The following is a 23,164-nucleotide window of genomic DNA, read 5'->3' on the forward strand; positions in this document are numbered from 1 at the left end:
CTGTTTTAATATCATCATTTTGGGGAACTTTGTTATAATCTGCAACATATCTTTATTGTATAGTGATTATGCGTTTACGCAGTGGACGTCTGTATTCATATAGAGATTTTGATAGACTCGCAAGGAATCGTAGAGATAGAAAAAAAGTTAAAGTAAACATGTCGGCACCTGGGACTCCCGGACCGAGTCACCCCACTCCCAGTAGCCCTAATCCCGTTTTAACTTTAGTGAGTGCACGTTCTGCTATCCTTCCTTTTCAAGGTCGGGTCAATGGGTTCTTACCTCAGAATGCCGAGTCATGGATTTCATCAGTAGATGCCCATTTAAATGCAAAACGCATTACAGACCCATCTGTACAATTACAAGAAGCTAAAAGTTTTTTAGACTTTGCTAAAGGAGATGCAAGCGCGTATCTTAGGGGAGTTTCTTTTCCAGAGGTAGTTAGGTCTACATGGGACGATTTCAAAGTTAGGCTACGTGCAATCTATGGCGGTGAGGAAGCTTTAGATGTAGTTTTGACATTAAGAAATACACTTAATCAAGCCTCTATGACTCAGCTTAATGTTATAGAACGGGCGGCTCTCATTGCCGACAGGCTGAATGAATATCAGGATATTTTAGGTAATTCCACATGGGTTACAGACGATAACATCGCGTTGAAAGATTTCTTACGACTAATGTATTTAACTTGTATGACAATTATGTTGCCTGAGGCTTTAGTGCGGTGTTTTGATAAAAAGTTAACACCCGAAAGTACAGAGTCAGATGTATATAAACAGATAAAGAAACACATGTCTAAGTGTACTGATCTTGATCCCTTGCTTACTCAAGTTTTTGCAAAAAATTAAACTAAGCCACAACAAGTAAACGTAGTTAATAATAATCAAGTTGCAGGGATGACGTGTTATAATTGCAAACATCAAGGTCACTTGATTGTAGACTGTAGAACGCAATTTTGTTCGATACATAATAGTTCAACCAATTCATATAGTCGATGCTACTCGCGTAATCAACAACAGAATCCTAGAAACACCCAGTCAATTCCCCAGTCAATTCCATATGGAAATAAAAAGAAAAATCCTCAGTTTAATAAAAAGAAACAGCCAAACGTCAATGCAGTTCAAAATCAAAAACAAACAAATAGTGGTTCAAATAACTCTGTTCCTGGGCCGTCTAGCTAGAACTCGCAAGGTCAGACGAATTTTCAGAATGTGCAAAGCAAAGCAAATACCACATAGTTAATTCCAATGGGGAAGAGAGTGATGTTGGGTCATTCATATCAACATCCTTTGTATCAAATAATCCATTTAATAATTTATCAGATCATTTTGAGGCAATAGATTTTCCTATGAAACACATGGCCGAATCCAATAAATTAGTGCAGGTTCCCGTAGATTTGCAACAAATTCACGCAATAATAAGCTAAAATGAGTTACGACCAACATTATATGCTGTAAATTTAGAACACCGATCCTTCACATTGTTTTTTGACTCTGGTAGTCCACGTAATATCATGGATTTGAGGACACATCACTTGTTATTTTCGAACTTCCCTATAGAGAAGTCCGGAGTAAGGCTCTCGGGTATAGGAAATAATGAATTAAATGTAATAGGAGTAACTCATGTTCAGTACAAGGTCGGTAAGCGCACGTTTGCCGATACCTTTATCGTTGTACAAAACATTGATATGTATCCAGCTGTCATTATAGGATACCCGTCTATGGGCAATCATAACATTATCTTAGCCCCTGCCAAACACGACGTGTATATCAAAGGAAAATTCTATAAGTCTTCTAATACATAAAATCAGTTTTGGATAAAAAGGAGACAACAAATAAAACAGTAACGTATGTTGAAGAACCAATCACTTTTCTCATGAATAAAGAAATAATATACGCGACCCAACAGAATTCTCGTTCACCCGTAATATCATCTTGCACGCAATCTACCGAGCCGAAGGTAACTTTGAATATAATAGTGCGAGTAAAGAAAACTTTTCTGGGATCTGAAATATTAATCCTTTCTGACACTTTGAAAACTAACGGATTGACCGTCACACAAGCTATTTATACAGTCGGCTCACAACAACAATGTAATATTGAAGTCTGTAATCATTTAAATACCACTTTAGTAATTCACAAAAATCAACATATCTTGGATGTAGAAGTTTATAAACATCGTATTCTTACCGTCGCTGAAATCAATCACTCTCAATCAGTTGCGGATGAATCTCTTTTGCAATCTATAAAAAATAAAATCAATAAAGACATTCTAGAAGAGGAAATTCAGCAGAAATATTTTGGTCTTTTAACTAAATATCATGATGTTTTCTCCACTACGGATGGATCCTTAGGTAAAATGGATGCCATAAAACACCAAATGAGGTTAAAAGACAAGCAGAAAATTATCTATGTACCCTCGTACAGACTCCCTATGAAATTCCAGAATGAGATAAATGATGAAGTAGGTAAAATGCTAGAAGAAGGAGTCATTAGGAAATCGAACAGACCTTATAATTTTCCATTAATAGTTGTACCGAAAAAAGATCGAACATGGCGTATCAGCGTAGACTTACGTCACTTCAATGAGGAAACAATCCCTGATCGATTCCCAGTGCCATGTACTGACGATATTTTATCTTTGCTAGGTCAGAACAAATATTTTACCCTGCCTTCAGCACAGCCAGGGGACATTATGAATTTTTGCTTATGCCTTTTGGTTTACGTTGTGCTCCCATAACATTTACTAGAATGATTAACATAGTGTTTGGAGACTTGTTAAGGGACATATTGCATGCCTATGTGGACGACCTTGTAATCTTTTCTAATACCTTAGAAGAACATCTACGTAAACTGGAACTAGTGCTACAGAGACTAAGACAACATAACTTAAGGGTAAAGATTAGTAAGTGTGAATTCTTCAAAACAGAATTAGTCTATTTAGGTTTTACGGTGTCTAGCCAAGGTCTTAAAGTAGTCCACAATAAGGTATCGGCTATCCGTAACTTTCCGATACCTACTAATGTCAAGGGAATACAGCAATTTTTGGGCTGAAGTGGATATTACAGGCGTTTTATACACAATTATTCAATAATAGCCGCTCCCCTAACCGATCTCACTAAGAAGGGCAGAGATTTCATATGGTCTGAGCAGCATCAATAGGCATTTGATACCTTGAAAGATGAACTGTGTAGTTCTCCTATCTTAAAATTTCCTGACTTCGGTAAGAAATTCTTCATTGCAACAGATGCCTCAGACCTAGGAGTAGGTGGGGTATTGCTTCAGCAATATGACAAACAGTTTTTCCCAATAGCTTTTTATTCACATAAACTGAGACCTTCCGAAAGTAAATATACAGTAATAGACAAGGAAGGGCTAGCTATTGTTAATTCACTAGTGCATTTTAAGTTCATAATATACGGTTATCCCGACAAGGTTCTTACCGACTTCTTTAAAGGCTTTAGTCATAGCCCCAAACGAACTCGGTGGCATTTGATCATCCAAGACTTTGGTGCGAGGATTAGGTATTTACCTGGGAAAGCAAATATCATTACTGACGTATTATCACGCAACCCCATGTCATCTTGTACGGAGCCACTAGATGAATTAATAGATATATCAACATCCATGCCTATTGTTAAAACTGTATCTGAACAGGAAGATCTGGGCTGGAGCGCTGAACTAATACAGACTGAGCAAAGAAAAGATCAGAAATTAGAAAAAATCATAAATGCTTTGAACGGAAATCCTAAGGAAAAGGAACATATAAAGTATACGCAGCAGAATTATATAATCAAAGATAATATTCTGTGTAGATCCATGACAAGGAAAACCAGCAAAACACCACAGGTGACTAACGGCCAGGTAGTCGTACAAATCTCACTTATACCCACTGTCCTAAATTGTTTGCATGCAAATCCATTGCATGGACACCCGGGGTTCTCCATAATGTTACAGAAAGCCAAATCATTGTTTTATTGGCATACGATGCTTACAGATATAAAAAAGCACATAGCTAATTGTCGCACTTGTCAGGAAAACAAAGGGCACATGAAGACACCTGTCAGCCTAGGGGCTTATCCAGTGCCCAATCAACCCTTAGAAAGAGTACATTTAGATTTATTAACAGGACTTTACGATTCAGACAGAGGAAATAAGCACCTCTTAGTAATTATAGATGCTTTGACTCGATATACAGAAATGATAGCGCTTTAAACTAAAACCGCGATCGAATGCGCTAGGAAGTTTTACGAGTGCTACATTTGTAAACATGGAATTCCACACATGATAATCTTGGACTTGGGTGGAGAATTCAATAATCATTTCCTTAACTCATTGTGTGAATTCCTTGGCATAAAGAAAATCAATACCATGATCTATCACCCAGAGTCGAATGGGCTAGTGGAAAGAGCGAATAGGAAGGTTTTAAACATATTAAGAGTTACACTAGGGGGATCAGACCCCAACTGGGATATTGCCATACCTTCGGTACTAAGTACTCTGAATCACTCATATCATGTATCTATTAAAATGTCGCCGCACGAGGCACTGTACGGTACCCCAGCTAGAACGCCTTTCCATGTATTAATGCCTACAACTAATTTATCAAATCCTCTAAAGGATGTTATAAATGCAAGAATAAGTCGTTATGATATCCTTCGAAAGAATTTAGAAGAATCACAAATTATAATAAAAAGGAATCATGATAAAATAGCGAAGCCAACTAAAACATATACCCTGGGTGATAATGTACACATACAGGTAAATGTACGTAAAGGACTCAATTACAAACTGACACCTAAGTTTGAAAGCCCATTTAACATATTGGAAACATTAACGGCCAATAGATTTAGAGTTCAAAACGTATCCCAACCCACTGATGAGAGAATTGTACCATTAGCTCACATAAGAAATTAAAATAAGAGAGAAGGAAGTGAGGGAAATTTTTGTATCTATGAAACTTGTATAATATTTATATGTAAACATTTTTTTCTTCTTAATACAGGAGTAATTATATATATTTTTCTCATTGCAGGTTTCCAAAATGAAGTTTTTATTGTTGAGAGTGATATTGTTCGCTCACACATTTTTCTCGTGTGGGAAGAGACCTAAAACTAAATATATAGATTTTAGATATGGCACTATAGTAGAGAGAACAGAAGATGTTTTTATTACAGCAAGCAATATAATTATAGAAGTAAATATGCAAGCGATTTTCCTCCCAGAGAATGACGTTACTAGCTTAAAGAGCGACCTGTCAAGGTTTGCTGCTTCATTAAATGAAATGCATAGATGACATTTTCCTTTTAGTACAGAGAGTTCGCTTGCACCAACACTAAGCGTTGCAGAAATGCTATCATACGACTTACAAAATATGACTGACGAGGCAGAAGCCCTGGCTCGCGACCTACTGATGTGGACAGTGCGACACGCTAATCTTGAAAGACGTAACCCGTTTATTGTTGCTGCACTAAACATCTTTGGATCTGTTGCAAGTTTAGGCTTAGGAATTTCAAATTGTCTTAAAATCAGTAATCAAAATAAGAAAATTGAGTTTTTAGCACATGAAAACAAACTATTGGTGAACGAACATTCTAGTAATATCAGTCAGATTATGGAAGTACAAAACTTGCTGGCAACGTTAACGTATTATAATTCAAAAATAGATCATATCCATACTAAAATTTCACATTTTTATTGAGAAATCAAAAGACTATGTGGAAGCTATTACGTTAGCAACTAAAGGTGTTTTATCACCACATCTTTTGCCAATAAAAGACCTAACGTTAATTTTGGAGAACGGACGGAAGAAAATAGGTTATGTTCCTTTGTTAGACGCCCATAAGTTAGAATTTTATTATAGCTTGATTACAGTAAGCGTTGAAAATTACAGGATCATGATTACAGTTCCCTTTGATTCTTCCGATGCCTGGCAATCATACAAAATATCACCATTCACAACTTTCGTGACGAATAACTCAAGTCCAGTAATATCCAGTTTGACAGGACACATATTGATTTCCCCTGATAAGGAAACATGTAAGGTCATTAGAGACTTAGATAAATTAACTCACTGTTCAGAAGCAATGAATAATAAAGTATGTACAGCTGACTCCTTTGAATTCCATCATATATCAATGGATTCATGCAAGTTAGGTATAGTGCTAAACGGTGCTCTCTCCCATACATATGAAGATTGTCTGAAAAAACTTTATCCTTTTGACGATAATAAGTTCAATTACAGATTGAACAACGGCTCGTGGATACGATACGACAAGGCCGGCTTCAATGTATCATGCCCGGACGGATCCACGACCCACTCCAAGGTCTTCGTTGCAGCTGACGGTTGCATCGGGACGTCCACGAATTACACGGTCCAAGGAATTAACACTATCATCAGGGAACGGACCTACTTCGCGAATTTCACGTGGACCACTACAATCCCATCCTTACCTCTCCCATACAACGCACGAGTGGCTAATCGGTTGATGTAATTAACCGAGATGGACCACCCATCACCGACTTATGCAGGGGGGAATCTTCGTCCTACGTGTTGCTGGCATCAATCAGCATTATAATGATGATTCTTATCACCGTTAACATCCTTGTTTGGCGTAGGTTAAGGCAAAAACAGGTGGAGCTCCAGAGGAACGTTTTGCCATGTCCAGACAACACTCCCATTGCATTGAGTGCATTTACATTTAGAGCCGTTTGAAATTGACCATTTCACTTGACTGGCGGGGGGGGGGGGGTAAAATTGTCTGGAACTGTGAAGTGTATGAAAAGCGGTCAGTACGCTAGTAATATGTAGTTGAAGAGACTCCAGGACATTGCATTTTATAAACATTTTAAAAGTATTTTTTGGGCACCTAATAAAATATTGTAGCCCTATATGTTAAAAAAAAGAGTATTTTTTGGGCACCTAATAAAATATCTAAGCCCTATATGTATACACATATATATATATATATATATATATATATATATATATATATATATATATATACATATATATGTATATATATATATATATATATATATATATATATATATATATATATATATATGAAACCGTGGTGCGTGTACATACCAGGAATTTTTTTTTGGTGCACATTAAATATCAACTTTGATGTATATATATCTTTACCAAGGTAACAAATATTCTAAATCGGTTACTAATGAACAATCACATCAATTTGAAGTAATTATATCTTTACCAAGGTAACAAATATTCTTTATCAGTTGCTAATGAACAACAATATCTATTATAATAATCTGTATCTTTGACAAAGTTAACAACTATTCTTTAACAAGTAACCAATTCGTATGTACATTCATTTTTGTTTTTTTGGTACCTCATAATCATTTGCAAGCAATATGACATATATATAGATCTGTATTTTCCATGCATTTTCCTTTATTTTTTACTATGTCCGTTAGGTATGTATTTTTTTTAATATACCTTTTTTGCATATTCATCCTTAATCACTTGTTTATGGCTATGACTAAAATATATACCCAGTCACACTCCTAGGAAACATATTTTTAACGTAATTTTAATGTTCAAATACTTGAAGGTAGCTGTTCGAGCTAATGTAATGTATACATTGATAAACCCATGACCCAAGCGATCATTGGAGAGTTGGGAGTGTGACGACAGCCATAACAGGATGTGAAAATAGACTAAGCTAAATCATTGCATAGGTAACATTTATTTATGTCTTGTAAACATGGCACAAGCTTCCCATGAGAAACAGTTGACCTATTGATCTCTACACCGGAATCACCTGGCTTCCGATTATAATCCTATGTGATCATATTGTAATAAATGCTGAGATAACTAATGTCACGTTATCGACGCAAGCCTAATGTGAGGCAGTTCTATTCATCTTTTCATATGGAATGGTCTTCCGACCAAACCATCCATACTCCCGTGATGGAGCTAACAATAAATTTGTTTAAAGTTAACTTAACTTTGACTTATTTCAAGAAGTAACCTACAAGTCTAAATAATTCTATATCACATTGAAGAGATATGAGATAGAGCCACGATGTGTGCGTATGACATTCTCACACCAACATATATATATATATATATATATATATATATATATATATATATATATATATATATATGTGTGTGTGTGTGTGTGTGTGTATATATATATATGTATATATATATATATATGTATGTATATATAAATATATATATATACATATATATATACATATATATATATATATATATATATATAAATATATATGTACATATATATACATATGTATATATATACATATATATATATATATGTATATATATATATATATATATATATATATATATATATATATATATATATATATATGTAATGGCAACCCTGTGCAAGTTATAAATTCTCAAGCCATACTTCATTAGTTGTATCATTGCAATTCTAAATAGCAAATGCCATACTACTTCATCAAAATCTATTGTATAAGTCACAAAGAAACATAAAATGATGATAAAGATTATTATTATTATTATTATTATTATTATTATTATTATTATCTATATATTAGTATGATAGCGTGTGCGCTATTTATTTTGTGTCACGCTTTAAAGAAAACGGAAATGATTTTATGGTATACTCGTGTGTCACGCTTTAAAGAAAACAGAAATAATTTCATGGTATACTATTACAAAATCACATTAGACTTTGATTACTTAACCAAAGCACATCTTATATATATAGTTTTCCCAATTTTGTCTTTAGCACCTGAGTCTTTTTTTTAAATATTTGACAAAAAATTGAGTTCTTTCTATTTCCATAACCTACATTATAAAATTAATCTTGGGCCTTTTCGTTTAACGACTAATCCATTCTTATTGTTAAAGATTTCTTATAATTCTGATCACCCTTTGCTTCAAATCTTCCTAGACATTACTCAATTTCCCGTCCGCCTGTCATATTCAATGACCATTCATGAAGCTCAAGGACAGACTTTCGATAAAGTTGGGATCTACCTACCACAACCTTGCTTTACTCATGGACAACTTTATGTAGATTTCTCAAGAGCAAGGTCTATGATCAGCGAAAGAGTGAAAATTTATCCTCAGAATAATTCTACTCATGGCCAGAGAAGAGAAACTACCTTCACTAGAAATATTGTATATAAAGAAGTTTTGTAAATTGTTTCATGTATTGCTCATTTTTTAAAATAAATATACAAGTCAAATCTTATCACATTTTATTCAAACATGTATAGGTTAGGAACAAGATAATTAGAATTGAAAATATAATTTTGTGTAATTTACACGGGTTCTGCTAGTTATTATTATTATTATTATTATTATTATTATTATTATTATTATTATTAGCTAAGCTACAACCTAGTTGGAAAAACAGGATGCTACAAGCCCAAAGGATCCAACATGGAAAATAGCCCAGTAAGGAAAGGAAATGTGGATATAAGTAAACTACTATACCTTTTCGGTGTTACCATCTACAAAGGAAGTAATGCGAAACAAATACTGAAATATAAGGGCTTTTTGCAATGAATGAGTTCTGTACAGTTCCAAATACTACAACCCCTGCTAGTGATAGGACCTAGAAATTGATAGAACAAGCGAGTATATGATATATTATCGAAACTGCGCATTCCTCCTCCGGAGAAAATCTCATAATAATTTCATAACAAAAAAGGAATGAAAATATCTTATGTCAACACAATTCATTTTTGTTTTCCAGTATTCTAATTTCCAAGTCAGCTTTGCACTCCTCCCTGTTGATTCGAATCAAATCACTTGGTGTAAACCCAGCCTTAGTAAGCTACAGTGATTATGCACACAAACTCTGCTGATGTATAATGCAGTGAAATACAATTAAATTACAAGGGTCAATAACAACAAGAGCCAGTTCATTTTAACCTTACTTTGAGCCAACCATGGCTGGAGTTCCATCATGATGGTAACTAGGCCACTGAGCATTTCACTGGTGATTTGAGTCTTTTCAAACAAGACAGCCTTCGCCAGCTGTAGTTCCATGCATAGGTTCCAAAAAAAGCAACTCCTCTCTCATCTCAAATTCAGCAGTTACCCCAGGAATGAAATTAGCCAGTTAGGCAGTATTTGTTATGTTTGTTGTTTCATCACAAGCCAATGAAAAAAACAAGAAATCTCTTACATAGTCTGTTAGTGTTTTTTCAATGCCGTTTGCCATGTCACCAATTTCTTCGGAAGCAGTTTTATGGGACAAACTAACACTGAAACAATTTAGCCCTTTCTGATACAATCAATTCTGCAGCAGCAACCATGCACTTCTTTAAAAATTTTCCTTCTGCATGGGGTTTCAACTTCTTTGCAATTAGCTCACTTACTACAAAACTAGTCTGAATAATTTTTTCTTTGTCACAATGAGGTCTGGAGAAAATAGGTTGTTGGGACTCCAAACCCCTCGTAAGAGTATTAATTTTATCCACGTGTAATTGCTCTTACAACTTCCGTAATTTAGCATGCTTTGAATTATGGTGCTGCTCAATAAAAAAAAAAAATAAATAAACAAATAAATAAATATAATAAAAAATTTATCTAGTTTTCTTGAAATGCTTCACATTCAGCATCAACCTTCTTCCCTCTGTTTTACAGGTGCCATTTATTTTCGGCATGGTATACCATCAAATGCATGTATGAAAAATATCTCCAGAGTTTGCGGTGCGTCACAAAAACTTTGCAAGTGCTTAACTGTAACTGTAGTCTAAATTGAATGTGAACTGAAACTTCGTCTACAATGCAAAGTAACCTGAACTGGACGTGTTGATGGCCCTCCCTCTTTTGTGGTTGCCGGATTTGGTATCTTTGTATGTTTCATACCTTTCCCCTTTCAGACTAGCTGTTTTATTGGCAAAAATATATTTCAAGCTTCTACTGTATTCATTTTTCTATAAAAAAAAAATCTCTCTGTCACTTGCTAGCGTAAAGGGAATGAGATATACATAGATATTATTATTATTATTATTATTATTATTCTTATTATTATTATTATTATTATTATTATTATTATTATTATTATTATTATTAGCTAAGCTACGCCCCTAGTTGGAAAAGAGAAATGCTATTAGCGCAGGGGCTCCAACTTGGAAAAAATAACCCAGAGAGGATAGGAAACTAGGAAATAAATAAACGATATGAGAAATGATGAACAATTAGACTAAAATATATTTAAAACAGTAACAACATGAAAACATATATTTCATAGATAAACTGGAAAAAAACTTATGTTAGCCTGTTCAACATGAAAACATTTGCTGCAAGTTTGAACTTTTGAAGTTCTACAGATTCAACTACCCGATTAGGAAGATAATTCCACAACTTGGTTACAGCTGTAGTATTGAGCCTCATGATGGAGAAGGCCTGACTATTAGAATTAACTGCATGCATAGTATTACGAATAGGATGGAACTGTCCGAGAAGATCTATATGTAAATGGTCAGAATTATGAAAAATCTTAGGTAACATGCATAATGAACTAAATGAACGACGGTGCCAAAGATTAATATCTAGATCAGGATTAAGAAATTCAATAGATCGCAAGTTCCTGTCCAACAAATTAAGATGAGAATCAGCAGCTGAATCCCACACAGGGGAACAATAATGATAACAAGGTAGAATGAAACAATTAAAACACTTCTTCAGAATAAATTGATTACCAAAAATCTTAAAAGACATTCTTAAAAAAGCAATTTTGTGTGCAATTGAAGAAGACACAGACTTAATGTGCCTCTCAAAAGTATATTTGCAGCCGAGAATCACACCTAAAATTTTAAAGGAGTCATACAGAGTTGAAGAAACATTACCAATGCTGAGATCCAGATGTTGAGGAGCCACTGTCCTTGACCTTCTTACAATCATACTTTGAGTTTTGTTAGGATTCAACTTCATACCCCATAATTTGAACCATGCACTAATTTTAGCTAGATCTCTATTATGGGATTCAGCAACCCCAGATCTACACTCAGGAGATGGAATTGATACAAAGAGTTTAGCATCATCTGCATATGGAACAAGCTTCTTCTCCTGGCTAAACCACATGTCATATGTATATAGTATGGAAAGTAATGAGCCAAGAACACTACCCTGAGGAGCACCAGATATCACATTCCTATACTCACTATGATGCCCAACAACAACAACTCTTTGCAATCTATTACCTAAAAATTCAATAATGATGCTAAGAAACGATCCACTCACTCCCAACTGTTCAAATTTGAAAACAAGGGCCTCATGATTAACACGGTCAAAGGCAGCGCTAAAATCACAATCAAAGGATTTCTTTACAGCCTTTGAAATTGTAAGAAGGGCATCACATACTCCAAGCCCTTTACAAAAACCAAATATTAAACCAGGGAAAAAGAGGATTACCTTCAGCAAACCTTTTAAAACGCCAAAAGACGTACAAAAAGTTTAGATAATATGGGAGTTATGGAAAAAGGGTGGTAATCAGTTGGACTTGAGCTACCACAAATACATATACATAGTGGAGTAATATTACCAATTCTGCAACAAGTGCTAAAGTTTTCTCTTCTTGCCTACTTGCTCTAAATAGCAGATAACTATAAAGCTAAGAAATCTTTGGTTTTTGTAAGAAAAAGGTAAAGCTCCATAAGCATCAAGGTCCATCAAGAGACCTTTAATTTAACAATATCGAAAAACTAAACTAGTTAGTTTAACCAGGAAAACAGGAATGATGAAAATTGAGTTTCTCATTACTCTACTTACTGTCAAACACATCTGCCAAAATGGTTGTCTGTTCCTTTGGACAGTGAGTGACAGAACCATCTGGTTTAAGTAAAGGAGGAACTTTTGCATCTACACCATAGAGTACAGATTTAAGGGTAGTCCACCACTTATGCTCCTGGGTTGTACCAGAAAGGGTTTCCTTTATGGTTAAATTTTATTCCTTTTCAGTAGCAGCATAAACTCTCAAAGCAAAAGCTCTAAGCTAAGTATAGTTATTCCAAGTCAAAACTGATCTGTTACCCTTCCAAAGATGACAGGCTTACTGATTCTCCAAATAAGCACATCTACAATAATCATTGAGACATGATTTGTGTTTTTTTTTTTTTATTTACCTTGGCACACGAGATGGGATACGCCTAACAATTATTTTGACTAGATTCTCATTCAAAGAGACAATAGGATCAACACTTCTTTCTAATTCTGACCAATTTAAGCCCAAAAGATGACTCAAAACCCCATTCCAGTCTGCTAGAGATTTCATATAAATCTTGCATGAGTATGATACATTAATCGAGATTTATAAGGTAGTTATCAGGCCTGTTCTATCATATGGGCCAGAAACTTGGGCAAATAAGGGATAGAAGAGGGAATGTTGAAAAGAACTGAGATGAGGATGGTGATATGGATTGCTGGAATATTACAACTGGAAAGAAGGGAGACTCGAGATACAGTAAACAAAAAATTACCTGGCATATGTAATGTGAAGGAGAAGGCTAGGGAAGCTGTTCTGGGGTATTATGACGATGTAATGAGAAGATATGAGGTGTAGCCAACTATGAGACCTAAAAACATGCCAGTGATAGGATGAGTGTGAGGCGTCAGTAGATTCGATGGATAGATGTGGTGAGGAGGGATGTGGGTGAGGTTGGACTCGAGGAAGAATATGTAAGGAATAGAAACTGACGCAAAAAGCTGACTCGAGCAACCAACCCTTCGACACAGTGGGTTTAATAAGGTCGAAAGAAGAAGAATAGGTTTGAGCCACATTCCCAACTGCCCCAATCCAGATTCACCAAATTAAGACAAGTCAAGTTAGTGACAGGTACAATGAAAATTGTTATGGTTAAATGAAAATTGTAATGGCAACTAGATTCAGCCACAAAATAAAGATCACTAAGTAGTGGCAATCAGACCTTTCATATAAGCTGTTTAGTTGTTGGGCATATTTTTAAACCATATTCAAATAATGTACCTGTTTTGTTAACGTCATTGTCACGTCACCTAAATAAGTAGATGGTAAGATATGTGGCATCACTCTAACTCTCATATACTTTATGAAGCCGATGATATTTTGACCTTCTATTGTATTGAAAGAAATTTGTAAAAGCGTTCCTTCTCAAAAACATAAAAGCAAAATCAACACACCTGGATAAAGGATAAAGGCAAGAGAATCTTGATGATGCGGAATGTGTAAATCCAATAACTGTAAAATGGACAGGATTTGCTCATCAGATTTTGAGAAAAACGATCACGCAACTATGCGTGAATATATATATATATATATATATATATATATATATATATATATATATATATATATATATATATATATATATACATATATATATATATATATATATATATATATATATATATATATATATATATAGAGCACGATTTATGAAAAATCTAATTTATTGAGCTTTCGAAGGGACCATCTCCCTTCTTCTTCATAAAACAAATGGTTTCAGATTTTAAAAAGAAGTATAGAAAGGTTCATAATAAATCGAAACCCCGTTACAGTCTTAGCAAAAATCAACAGCATTCATGGAGGTTTGTTTACATCGTTTATCAATTCCTTAAAAGAAGAGTTACATTGTTTTTTAGAATATCATTTAGAAACAAATCTGATTTAAAATTACTGTGATAGATATTAAAAATTCTTAGAATTTTAAATTAAAACAGTTTCAATCAGTTTTCGTCTATGTATCAGGCATTGATATCATTTTGTCAATATACCTAAAAGCTATTGGATGATTTTCCCTGGTCATATGTCTAAAAACAGCACTATTTACATCTCTTCTAATGGAATCTCTAAGTTCTCCTTTTTATCTTTCGATATCTACCGGCTCTCCTATCTGGCCTGTTTGGGGAATGATAACAAGACATTCATCAACTTTTAGAAATGGCTCTTTTGCCTCTACAACATAGTATGTTTTCCTTGCTTTCAGATGTGCCTTTTTAATAAACCCAGAATTATAGCCATGTTTTTTGAAAACCTTTTTAAGATGACTGATTTCATATTCTATATATAAATTCATGGTCACAAACTTTATAAGTCCTTAAAAATAAGTTAGAAATAATTTTGTAGCTCTTGTTTGGTTCGAAAATGTCCGAGAAGGGTAATTCATTATTGTTTTCTATTCCCAATTTGAATTTAATGAAAGGATGGAGATGTTCTAAAGACTCTAAACAGTTATCAATATTAAGAACAGCAGCAGAAATATTAACATATCTCACCCATGTAATAACAAAATCTAAAATGTCAGGTCAAAGTTCAGTTTCAAAAAATTCCACGAAAATATTTTCTAAAACAAAAGACACGGGGGAACACATATTTGAGATAAAAACTGACCGTTACAAGTAAAATACAACTCAGACACACACAATTCTATCAACTTTATAAAAATATCACTGGGTACAGGTATACTTAAATCTAATGTATCAATTTTGTTACTCATGTACTGGAGACATTGTTGTGCTGTGACTTGGGTAAATAAGGATTCAACATCAAAACTGGCTAACTTTTTATTTCGTAGATCAGTATTTCTAATTTCTAATTCTGTAACCATTTGTTTTTGAAAAGGAAGGGACATGGTCCCTTCGAAAGCTCAATAAATTTCATATTTCATAAGTTGTGGGTTATTATACTGTATTTATCATAAATACAAGGAAATGGTGTATTTCGATATATATATATATATATATATATATATATATATATATATGTATATATATAAATATATATATATATATATATGTATATAATCTAGTTTTGTCAGTAACCTATACTTTAATGTTAGTACACATCAAAGATCAAATTATGCGTAGCGAATTTATATTGCTGGAGGGTTTTTTTTTTTTTTTTTTTTTTTTTTTTCTTCCACGTTTAAAAGTTCATTCAATTTTATGTCCACATTTATCAATGCCGACACGCTAGTTCGACCTCTTTAACATATATAAATGATAATAATAATAAAGATTTGGAGAATACTAACCAGTGCCTAGGTGGTGATGTCACTTCTGGTGGCGGACAGTTTGGTGCCAGCTCTAGAGTAAGGCTGGTGTTGGAGCCACGGCGCTCCAGTAATCCCTTTGCCTGAAAAGGAATATTTCGAATCACAAATCATTCTGAACTTGAAAGTCTACGCAGAAATTCCTTGTATGGGACAAAGAGATAGAGTGCTGAGAGATGGAGTGCTGTGAAAATAATGACATATTTTTTAGAGATAACTAAAGAGTCAGGTAAAGCAAATCAAGATAAGAAATACAAAGGAGTTTCGAGTTCTTATACAATGCATCGATTGGTTTATGAATGTCAATAAGAGACACTTTATGTAGATGCTACATTTTGAAGGATGGCTGACATTAATGGAAAATATTATTTTGCTCTCCAAAAAAAGTTTTCACTGCATAATTTACTTTTCAAGGTATTGATAAAAAAGGCATATAACATATAGAATATGTACAACAAGCAAACATATATTAATTCTTTTTTTTTCGTGGCTATATTAGAAATTGATATAAATAGAAATTGCAACAGGTGATGGTATATATTTTCCCTGACTCAGTTCTTAAATATGACTTTTTTCTTGCTTAGCAAGTTTCTTCGATGCAACTTTTCCTGGAAGACATCTATTTTCTTTCAAAAAATCATATCCTTGACAAATCTCCCTAACATCATTGTACAATCTTTATAGTATGTAAAGCTGTTGATATAGTTTTTCTTTTTCTTAACATCTGGCGATCAGGTGACCTCACTTGAACAATCACTGATCTAATTTTGAACTTGGAGTTTATCAACAGCCCCTTAGAACAGTTCAACTTCATCCATTGTGAGGTCAACATGTCGAATGTTCATGGTTTTAATGATGTATTCATGAGTTTATTTAGACTATTTTTTATCATTTAAACATATTTTCCCTAATTGATAACAAAAGTCATGAGTTTGCTTGGAAGAGGTAGAAGAATTCTTACTAGTTTATAACAAGACAAAAAAGGGGGAAAAAATTGCGAAATCCTGGTCAAGTGTTTGTGAAACGGATGATTTTGCCATAAAATGACTATGGCTCCAATGTAAGCGCACTGATTGTTTTTCAGTGTTATTTGTATATCATTCCAAGAACGGTTGGATACCTTTATCCTAATTGGTTCAGGCTGCAAATGATTCAGCGGGTCAAGGTGATGACCAGGGGAGGATGGGAGGCCGGAGGAGGTAGCTGCAGGCGTGGGAGGTTGCACAGAGGGCGAGCGGACGCCTCCCCAGTCCTCGGCGTCCTTTACTCTCTCTCTCCACTGAACTCGCAGGGCAACCATTACCTGAAACACATTGAGACACTCTGAAGAGATTTCTGATTGTTTACTATCTCACCATTTGCTTCGACTCCCTAAACTGTTGGTTAACTGGCACGAACATAAAAATTGTATGCGTAATTGGGTAGTATTGCGAGTCAAATTAGACAAGTGACGATCATTCAATTATTGTCAAGAGCAAGTTCAAGAAGTAGTAAACTCTTATTCTCGGAAATAAAGCAAAATTAGTCCAATAACAATAGTAAATACATTTTGGGCGATTTGGAAAATGGCACTCTCTTTAAAACAAAACTGTGCAGACAATCTCTTTAAACCATTCACAAAGAAAGTAAATTATTGGTAGATGCTTTTCATGTTCTACAAACCACCCTCCCCCTCATATATACAAACACATACACACAGAAACAAACACACTTATATATATATATATATATATATATATATATATATATATATATATATATATATATATATATATATACATATATATATGTATATATATACATATATTTATATATACTTTATACATACACTACAGTGTAAATATATGCAGTACATATATATATATATATATATATATATATATATATATATATATATATATATATATATATATATATATATATATATATATATATATATATCCCGAAAAATGAAGCAGATAAGGCTAATGGTGAGGCAGCTGTACATGATCGCCCGCTCTTCATTCGTGTTCTCTCTGCCATTGACAGACAGTTGGAGTTGGTGTCAGCTTTTTCACCTGTCACTAGGGAGAGGACCATCATGCTACGGCCTCGTGGAAAGATACGTACTCCCCTTCTTCCACATTAAATATATCGAATCCAACTGCAATAGAAAAGTGATAGTTGCCACTCAAAGGTTAAGGCCTATAGACACTCAAGGGCTAAGTCAGTGTACGTGTCGAGTGATAAAAAAACTCCTTAGAACTATGAACATTACAAAAATATTTAACTCTCTCCGCTCGGTCCCTAGCCAAACCTTATTTATCAAATGATCTTTGTGATTGGAAAGATTAATATCAGACATGAATGTTTTCCAGGCTCTTGCGTCGCATTTAGTGGTCTACAAAATGCATTCCTAAAAACCTGTCCATGTAAAAACTCCTTTGTTAGATATAGAAAAGAAAAGAAAACTAAGATTAAAATTCAGAACTTAACAACACATCTAATTTTATTTTGAAGAATCACTTCTTTCTGAAATCTCATCCTCTTTATTTTATGGTATTTATTTTGCAGCACCCAGGAACATAAGGTAAACGCCAAGTTGATTTTTGATGGGTGATGAATATATATATATATATATATATATATATATATATATATATATATACATACATATATATATCTATATATAATATAATATAATATACTGTGTGTGTATATATATATATATATATATATATATATATATATATATATATATATATATATATATATATAGCCCCCTGTAGCACCAACGTATTCCTGCTTGTCATAAGAGGCAACTAAAAGGGACGGGACAAGGGGGCTGGGAACCCCCTCTCCTGTATTATAATCCTGTGACACATCAAAAAGGTGTAGCATGGGGGAGAGTGACTGCTCCCCACACTCTATTTTTGGGGTGTTTGAATGTGCGTGTATGTAATATGATAGAGAGTAAAAGATGTGAGATTGGAAGTATGTTTAGGAATAGAAGGATGGATATATTGGCTTTGTGTGAGACAAAGTTAAAAGGGAAAGGTGAAGTGATGTTTGGTGAAATGTCTGGTAGAGTGTCTGGGATTGAAAGGGGAAGAGCAAGAGAAGTTGTGGCTTTATTGCTGAGTGAATGGATGACAGGTAAAGTAGTGGAATGGAAGAAGATATCATCTAGGTTAATGTGGGTAAGGGTTAGGTTGGGTAGGGAATGTTGGGCATTTGTCAGTGTGTATGGGCCAGGTTGTGAGAAAAGTGAAGAAGAGCGGAATGAGTTCTGGAATGAATGAACTAGGTGTGCAAAAGGACTAGGTAGAGGGAATTGTGTAGTTGTCATAGGTGACTTAAATGTTAGAGTGGGCGCTGGAGAGATAGAAGGTGTCATTGGGAAGTAAGGTGTACCAGGAGAAAATGAGAGTGGTGAGAGACTGGTAGATATGTGTGTTGAGCAAGAGATGGTAATAAGTTCTAGCTTTTTTAAAAAGAAAGATAAAAACAAGTATACACTGGTAAGAGTGGCAAATGGAAGAGTGGTAGAAAGGGCATCAATGGATTATGTGCTGATAACTAAAAGAATGATTGGAAGATTGAAAGACGTACATGTGTTTAGGGGTACAGCTAACGGTATGGCTGATCATTTTTTAGTGGAAGGAAAATTAGTTGTAGCAAAAGAGTGGGAGAACAGAGTAGGTGGATGTAAAAGGGAGCTAGTGAGTGTTGAAGAGCTAATAAAACCGGGGGTAAAAAGTAAATATCAAGAAAGGTTGAAAATGGCATATGACGAAGTGAAAGTAAGAGAAACTGGTAATTCAAAGGAGGAGTGGAAGTTAGTAAGAGAAAATTTTGTTGGGATTGCAAGTGATGTGTGTGACAAGAAGTTTGTTGGAGGCAGCATGAGGAAGGGCAGTGAATGGTGGAATGAAGGAGTGAATGTAAAAGTGGAAGAGAAAAAGAGGGCTTTTGAAGAATGTCTGCAGAGTAATAGTGTGGAGAAGTATGAAAGATATACAGAGAAAAATGTGGAAGTAAAGCGCAAGGTAAGTAAGGCAAAGAGGGCAGCTGACCTGAGGTGGGGTTAGGGATTGGGTCATTCATATGAAGAGAATAAGAAGAAGTTTTGGAAAGAAGTGAAGAGAGTAAGGAAGGTTGGTTCAAGATTGAAGAAACAGTGAAAGATGGAAATGGAAGGTTGTTAAAAGGAGAGGAGGCAAGGAAAAGGGGGGCGGAATATTTTGAAAGTTTACTGAATGTTGAGGATAATAGGGAGGCAGATATAATTGCTGTTGCAGGTGTTGAGGTGCCGGTGATGGGAGATGAGAATGAGAGAGAGATTACAAGAGAGGAAGTGAGGAGAGCACTAGATGAAACAAGAGTAGGAAAAGCATCTGGTATGGATGGTGTGAGAGCTGAGATGTTGAAGGAAGGTGGTGTGACTGCACTTGAATGGTTGGTGAGATTGTTTAATATGTGTTTTGTGTTGTCAATGGTACCAGTAGATTGGGTTTGTGCATGTATTGTACCACTATATAAGGGTAAGGGAGATGTGCATGAGTGTTGTAATTCAAGGGGTGTTAGTTTGTTGAGTGTGGTGGGAAAAGTGTATGGTAGAGTACTGATTAATAGGATCAAGGATGAAACAGAAAATGCAATCTTAGAAGTACAGGGTGGTTTTAGAAGAGGTAGGGGGTGTATGAATCAGATTTTTACAGTTAGGCAGATATGCGAGTAATATTTAGCAAAAGGTAAGGTGTATGTTGCGTTTATAGATCTAGAGAAAGCGTATGATAGAGTTGATAGGAAAGCAATGTGGAATGTGATGAGGTTATATGGGGTTAGTGGAAGGTTGTTGCAATCAGTGAAAAGTTTCTATAAAGGTAGTAAAGCATGTGTTAGGATAGGAAATGAAGTGAGCGATTGGTTTCCGGGGAGAGTGGGACTGAGACAGGGATGTGTGATGTCGCCGTGGTTGTTCAACTTGTATGTTGATGGAGTGGTGAGAGAGGTGAATACTCGAGTGCTTGGACGAGGATTGAAATTGGTAGACGAGAATGACCATGAAGGGGAGATAAATCAGTTGTCGTTTGCGGATGATACTGTACTGGTTGCAGACACGGAAGAGGAGCTTGGCCGATTAGTGACAGAATTTGGAAAGGTGTGTGAGAGAAGGAAGTTGACAGTTAATATGGGTAAGAGTAAGGTTATGAGATGTACGCGAAGGGAAGGTGGTGTGAGGTTGAATGTCATGTTGAATGGAGAGTTACTTGAAGAGGTGAATCAGTTTCAGTACTTGGGGTCTGTTGATGCAGCAAATGGTGGAGTGGAAGCAGATGTACATCAGAGAGTGAATGAAGGATGCAAAGTGTTGGGGGCAGTTAAGGGAGTAGTAAAAAATAGAGGGTTGGGCATGAATGTAAAGAGAGTTCTGTATGAGAAAGTGATTATGCCAACTGTGATGAATGGATCGGAGTTGTGGGGAATGAAAGTGACAGAGAGACAGAAATTGAATGTGTTTGAGATGAAATGTCTAAGGAGTATGGCTGGTGTATCTCGAGTAGATAGGGTTAGGAACGAAGTAGTGAGGGTGAGAACGGGTGTAAGAAATGAGTTAGCAGCTAAAGTGGATATGAATGTGTTGAGGTGGTTTGGCCATGTTGAGAGAATGGAAAATAGCTGTCTGCTGAAGAAGGTGATGAATGCATGAGTTGATGGGAGAAGTACAAGAGGAAGGCCAAGATTTGGGTGGATGGATGGAGTGAAGGAAGCTCTGGGTGATAGGAGGATAGATGTGAGAGAGGCAAGAGAGCCTGCTAGAAATAAAAATGAATAGCAAGCAATTGTGACGCAGTTCCGGTAGGCCCTGCTGCTTCCCCCGGTGCCTTGGATGAACGAGAAGGTAGCAGCAGTAGGGGATTCAGCGTTATGAAGCTTCATCTGCGGTGGATAACTGGGGAGGGTGGGCTGTGGCACCCCTAGCAGTACCAGCCGAACTCGGTTGAGCCCCTTGTTATGCTGGGAGGAACGTAGAGAGGAGAGGTCCCCTTTTCTGTTTCATTTGTTTGATGTTGGCTAACCCCCAAATTTGGGGTAAGTGCCTTGGTATATATATATATATATATATATATATATATATATATATATATATATATATATATATATATATATATATATATATATATATATATATATATATATATATACAGTATATATATTTACATATATATATATATATATATATATATATATATATATATATACATATATATATATATATATATATATATATATATATATATATATATATATATATGGGCGGTAGGGGGTTGGGGTGCTATACCCCGCTCCTAACCTTTTTTTGCAAAACTTTACCCTTTTTTTGTTTATACTTCAAGAAAGGTTAAACGATATCAAACTGCATAAATTTATTAACTCAGAAGATATTCAAAGATATCAAATTGCATAGATTTAGTGAGCAATGAATTATTCTACTTCTATATGTGTATATATATATATATATATATATATATATATATATATATATAGATATATAAGATATATATATATATATATATATATATATATATATATATATATATAATAGTCCTGTGGTCAAGGAACCAAAATATAATGTATATTATGGCTGGCAAGTTACACACCCTCTCAAGTTCCAAACTCACCTGTTTGTTTTTACATGAATCTGTTATATTTGAAAATATCAATACCCGAGCTCTGAAACAGTTATATAAATCCCAGACAGAAATACACAAACACACTGAATATCCAAAGGTCTCTTAAGTACACTCGAAACAAAACTGGGTAATCAGTATTAAGAACTACTCTATTCAAACAACCTCTTACTTTGATTCTTTAACAGGGATACAAGTGAGTACTAAAATAAACACTGGTGATTAAAATAATACCAACTTTACAAATCAAATATATTCTATAAAGAACACTGAAATAATTTACAAAAAAAAACAAATCACTTGAAATATTAACTCTGAACAAAACTTAGACTAAGACAAAAGAAATCAATACTTACGAAAATTATACAATCACTTGTTTCACTTGAAATTAAATTTTACACAATTAATTAATCTTGACACTTAATGAAAATAGTTTACCTTTAACACTCCAAAGATTAAACTCTTAAAAAAACTACATAA

The 23,164-nt window shown here is 34.6% G+C and overlaps 1 protein-coding gene across 2 annotated transcripts in view; it reads right to left on the reverse strand.

Annotated features, from left to right (window-relative positions):
* Positions 1-23,164, reverse strand: part of LOC137640480 (receptor-type tyrosine-protein phosphatase kappa-like) — a 165,536-nt gene that overhangs the window by 20,083 nt on the left and 122,289 nt on the right. For both annotated transcript variants that reach the window (XM_068373020.1, XM_068373019.1), the window contains exons 4-5: positions 17,131-17,313; positions 15,993-16,093 (exon numbers count right to left, since the gene is read on the reverse strand). In XM_068373020.1, coding sequence (XP_068229121.1) covers positions 15,993-16,093; positions 17,131-17,313 — 284 coding nt within the window. The remainder of the gene's footprint in view (positions 1-15,992; positions 16,094-17,130; positions 17,314-23,164) is intronic.

Source organism: Palaemon carinicauda, chromosome 5 (genome assembly GCF_036898095.1).
Source record: "Palaemon carinicauda isolate YSFRI2023 chromosome 5, ASM3689809v2, whole genome shotgun sequence".
Taxonomy (NCBI): domain Eukaryota; kingdom Metazoa; phylum Arthropoda; class Malacostraca; order Decapoda; family Palaemonidae; genus Palaemon; species Palaemon carinicauda.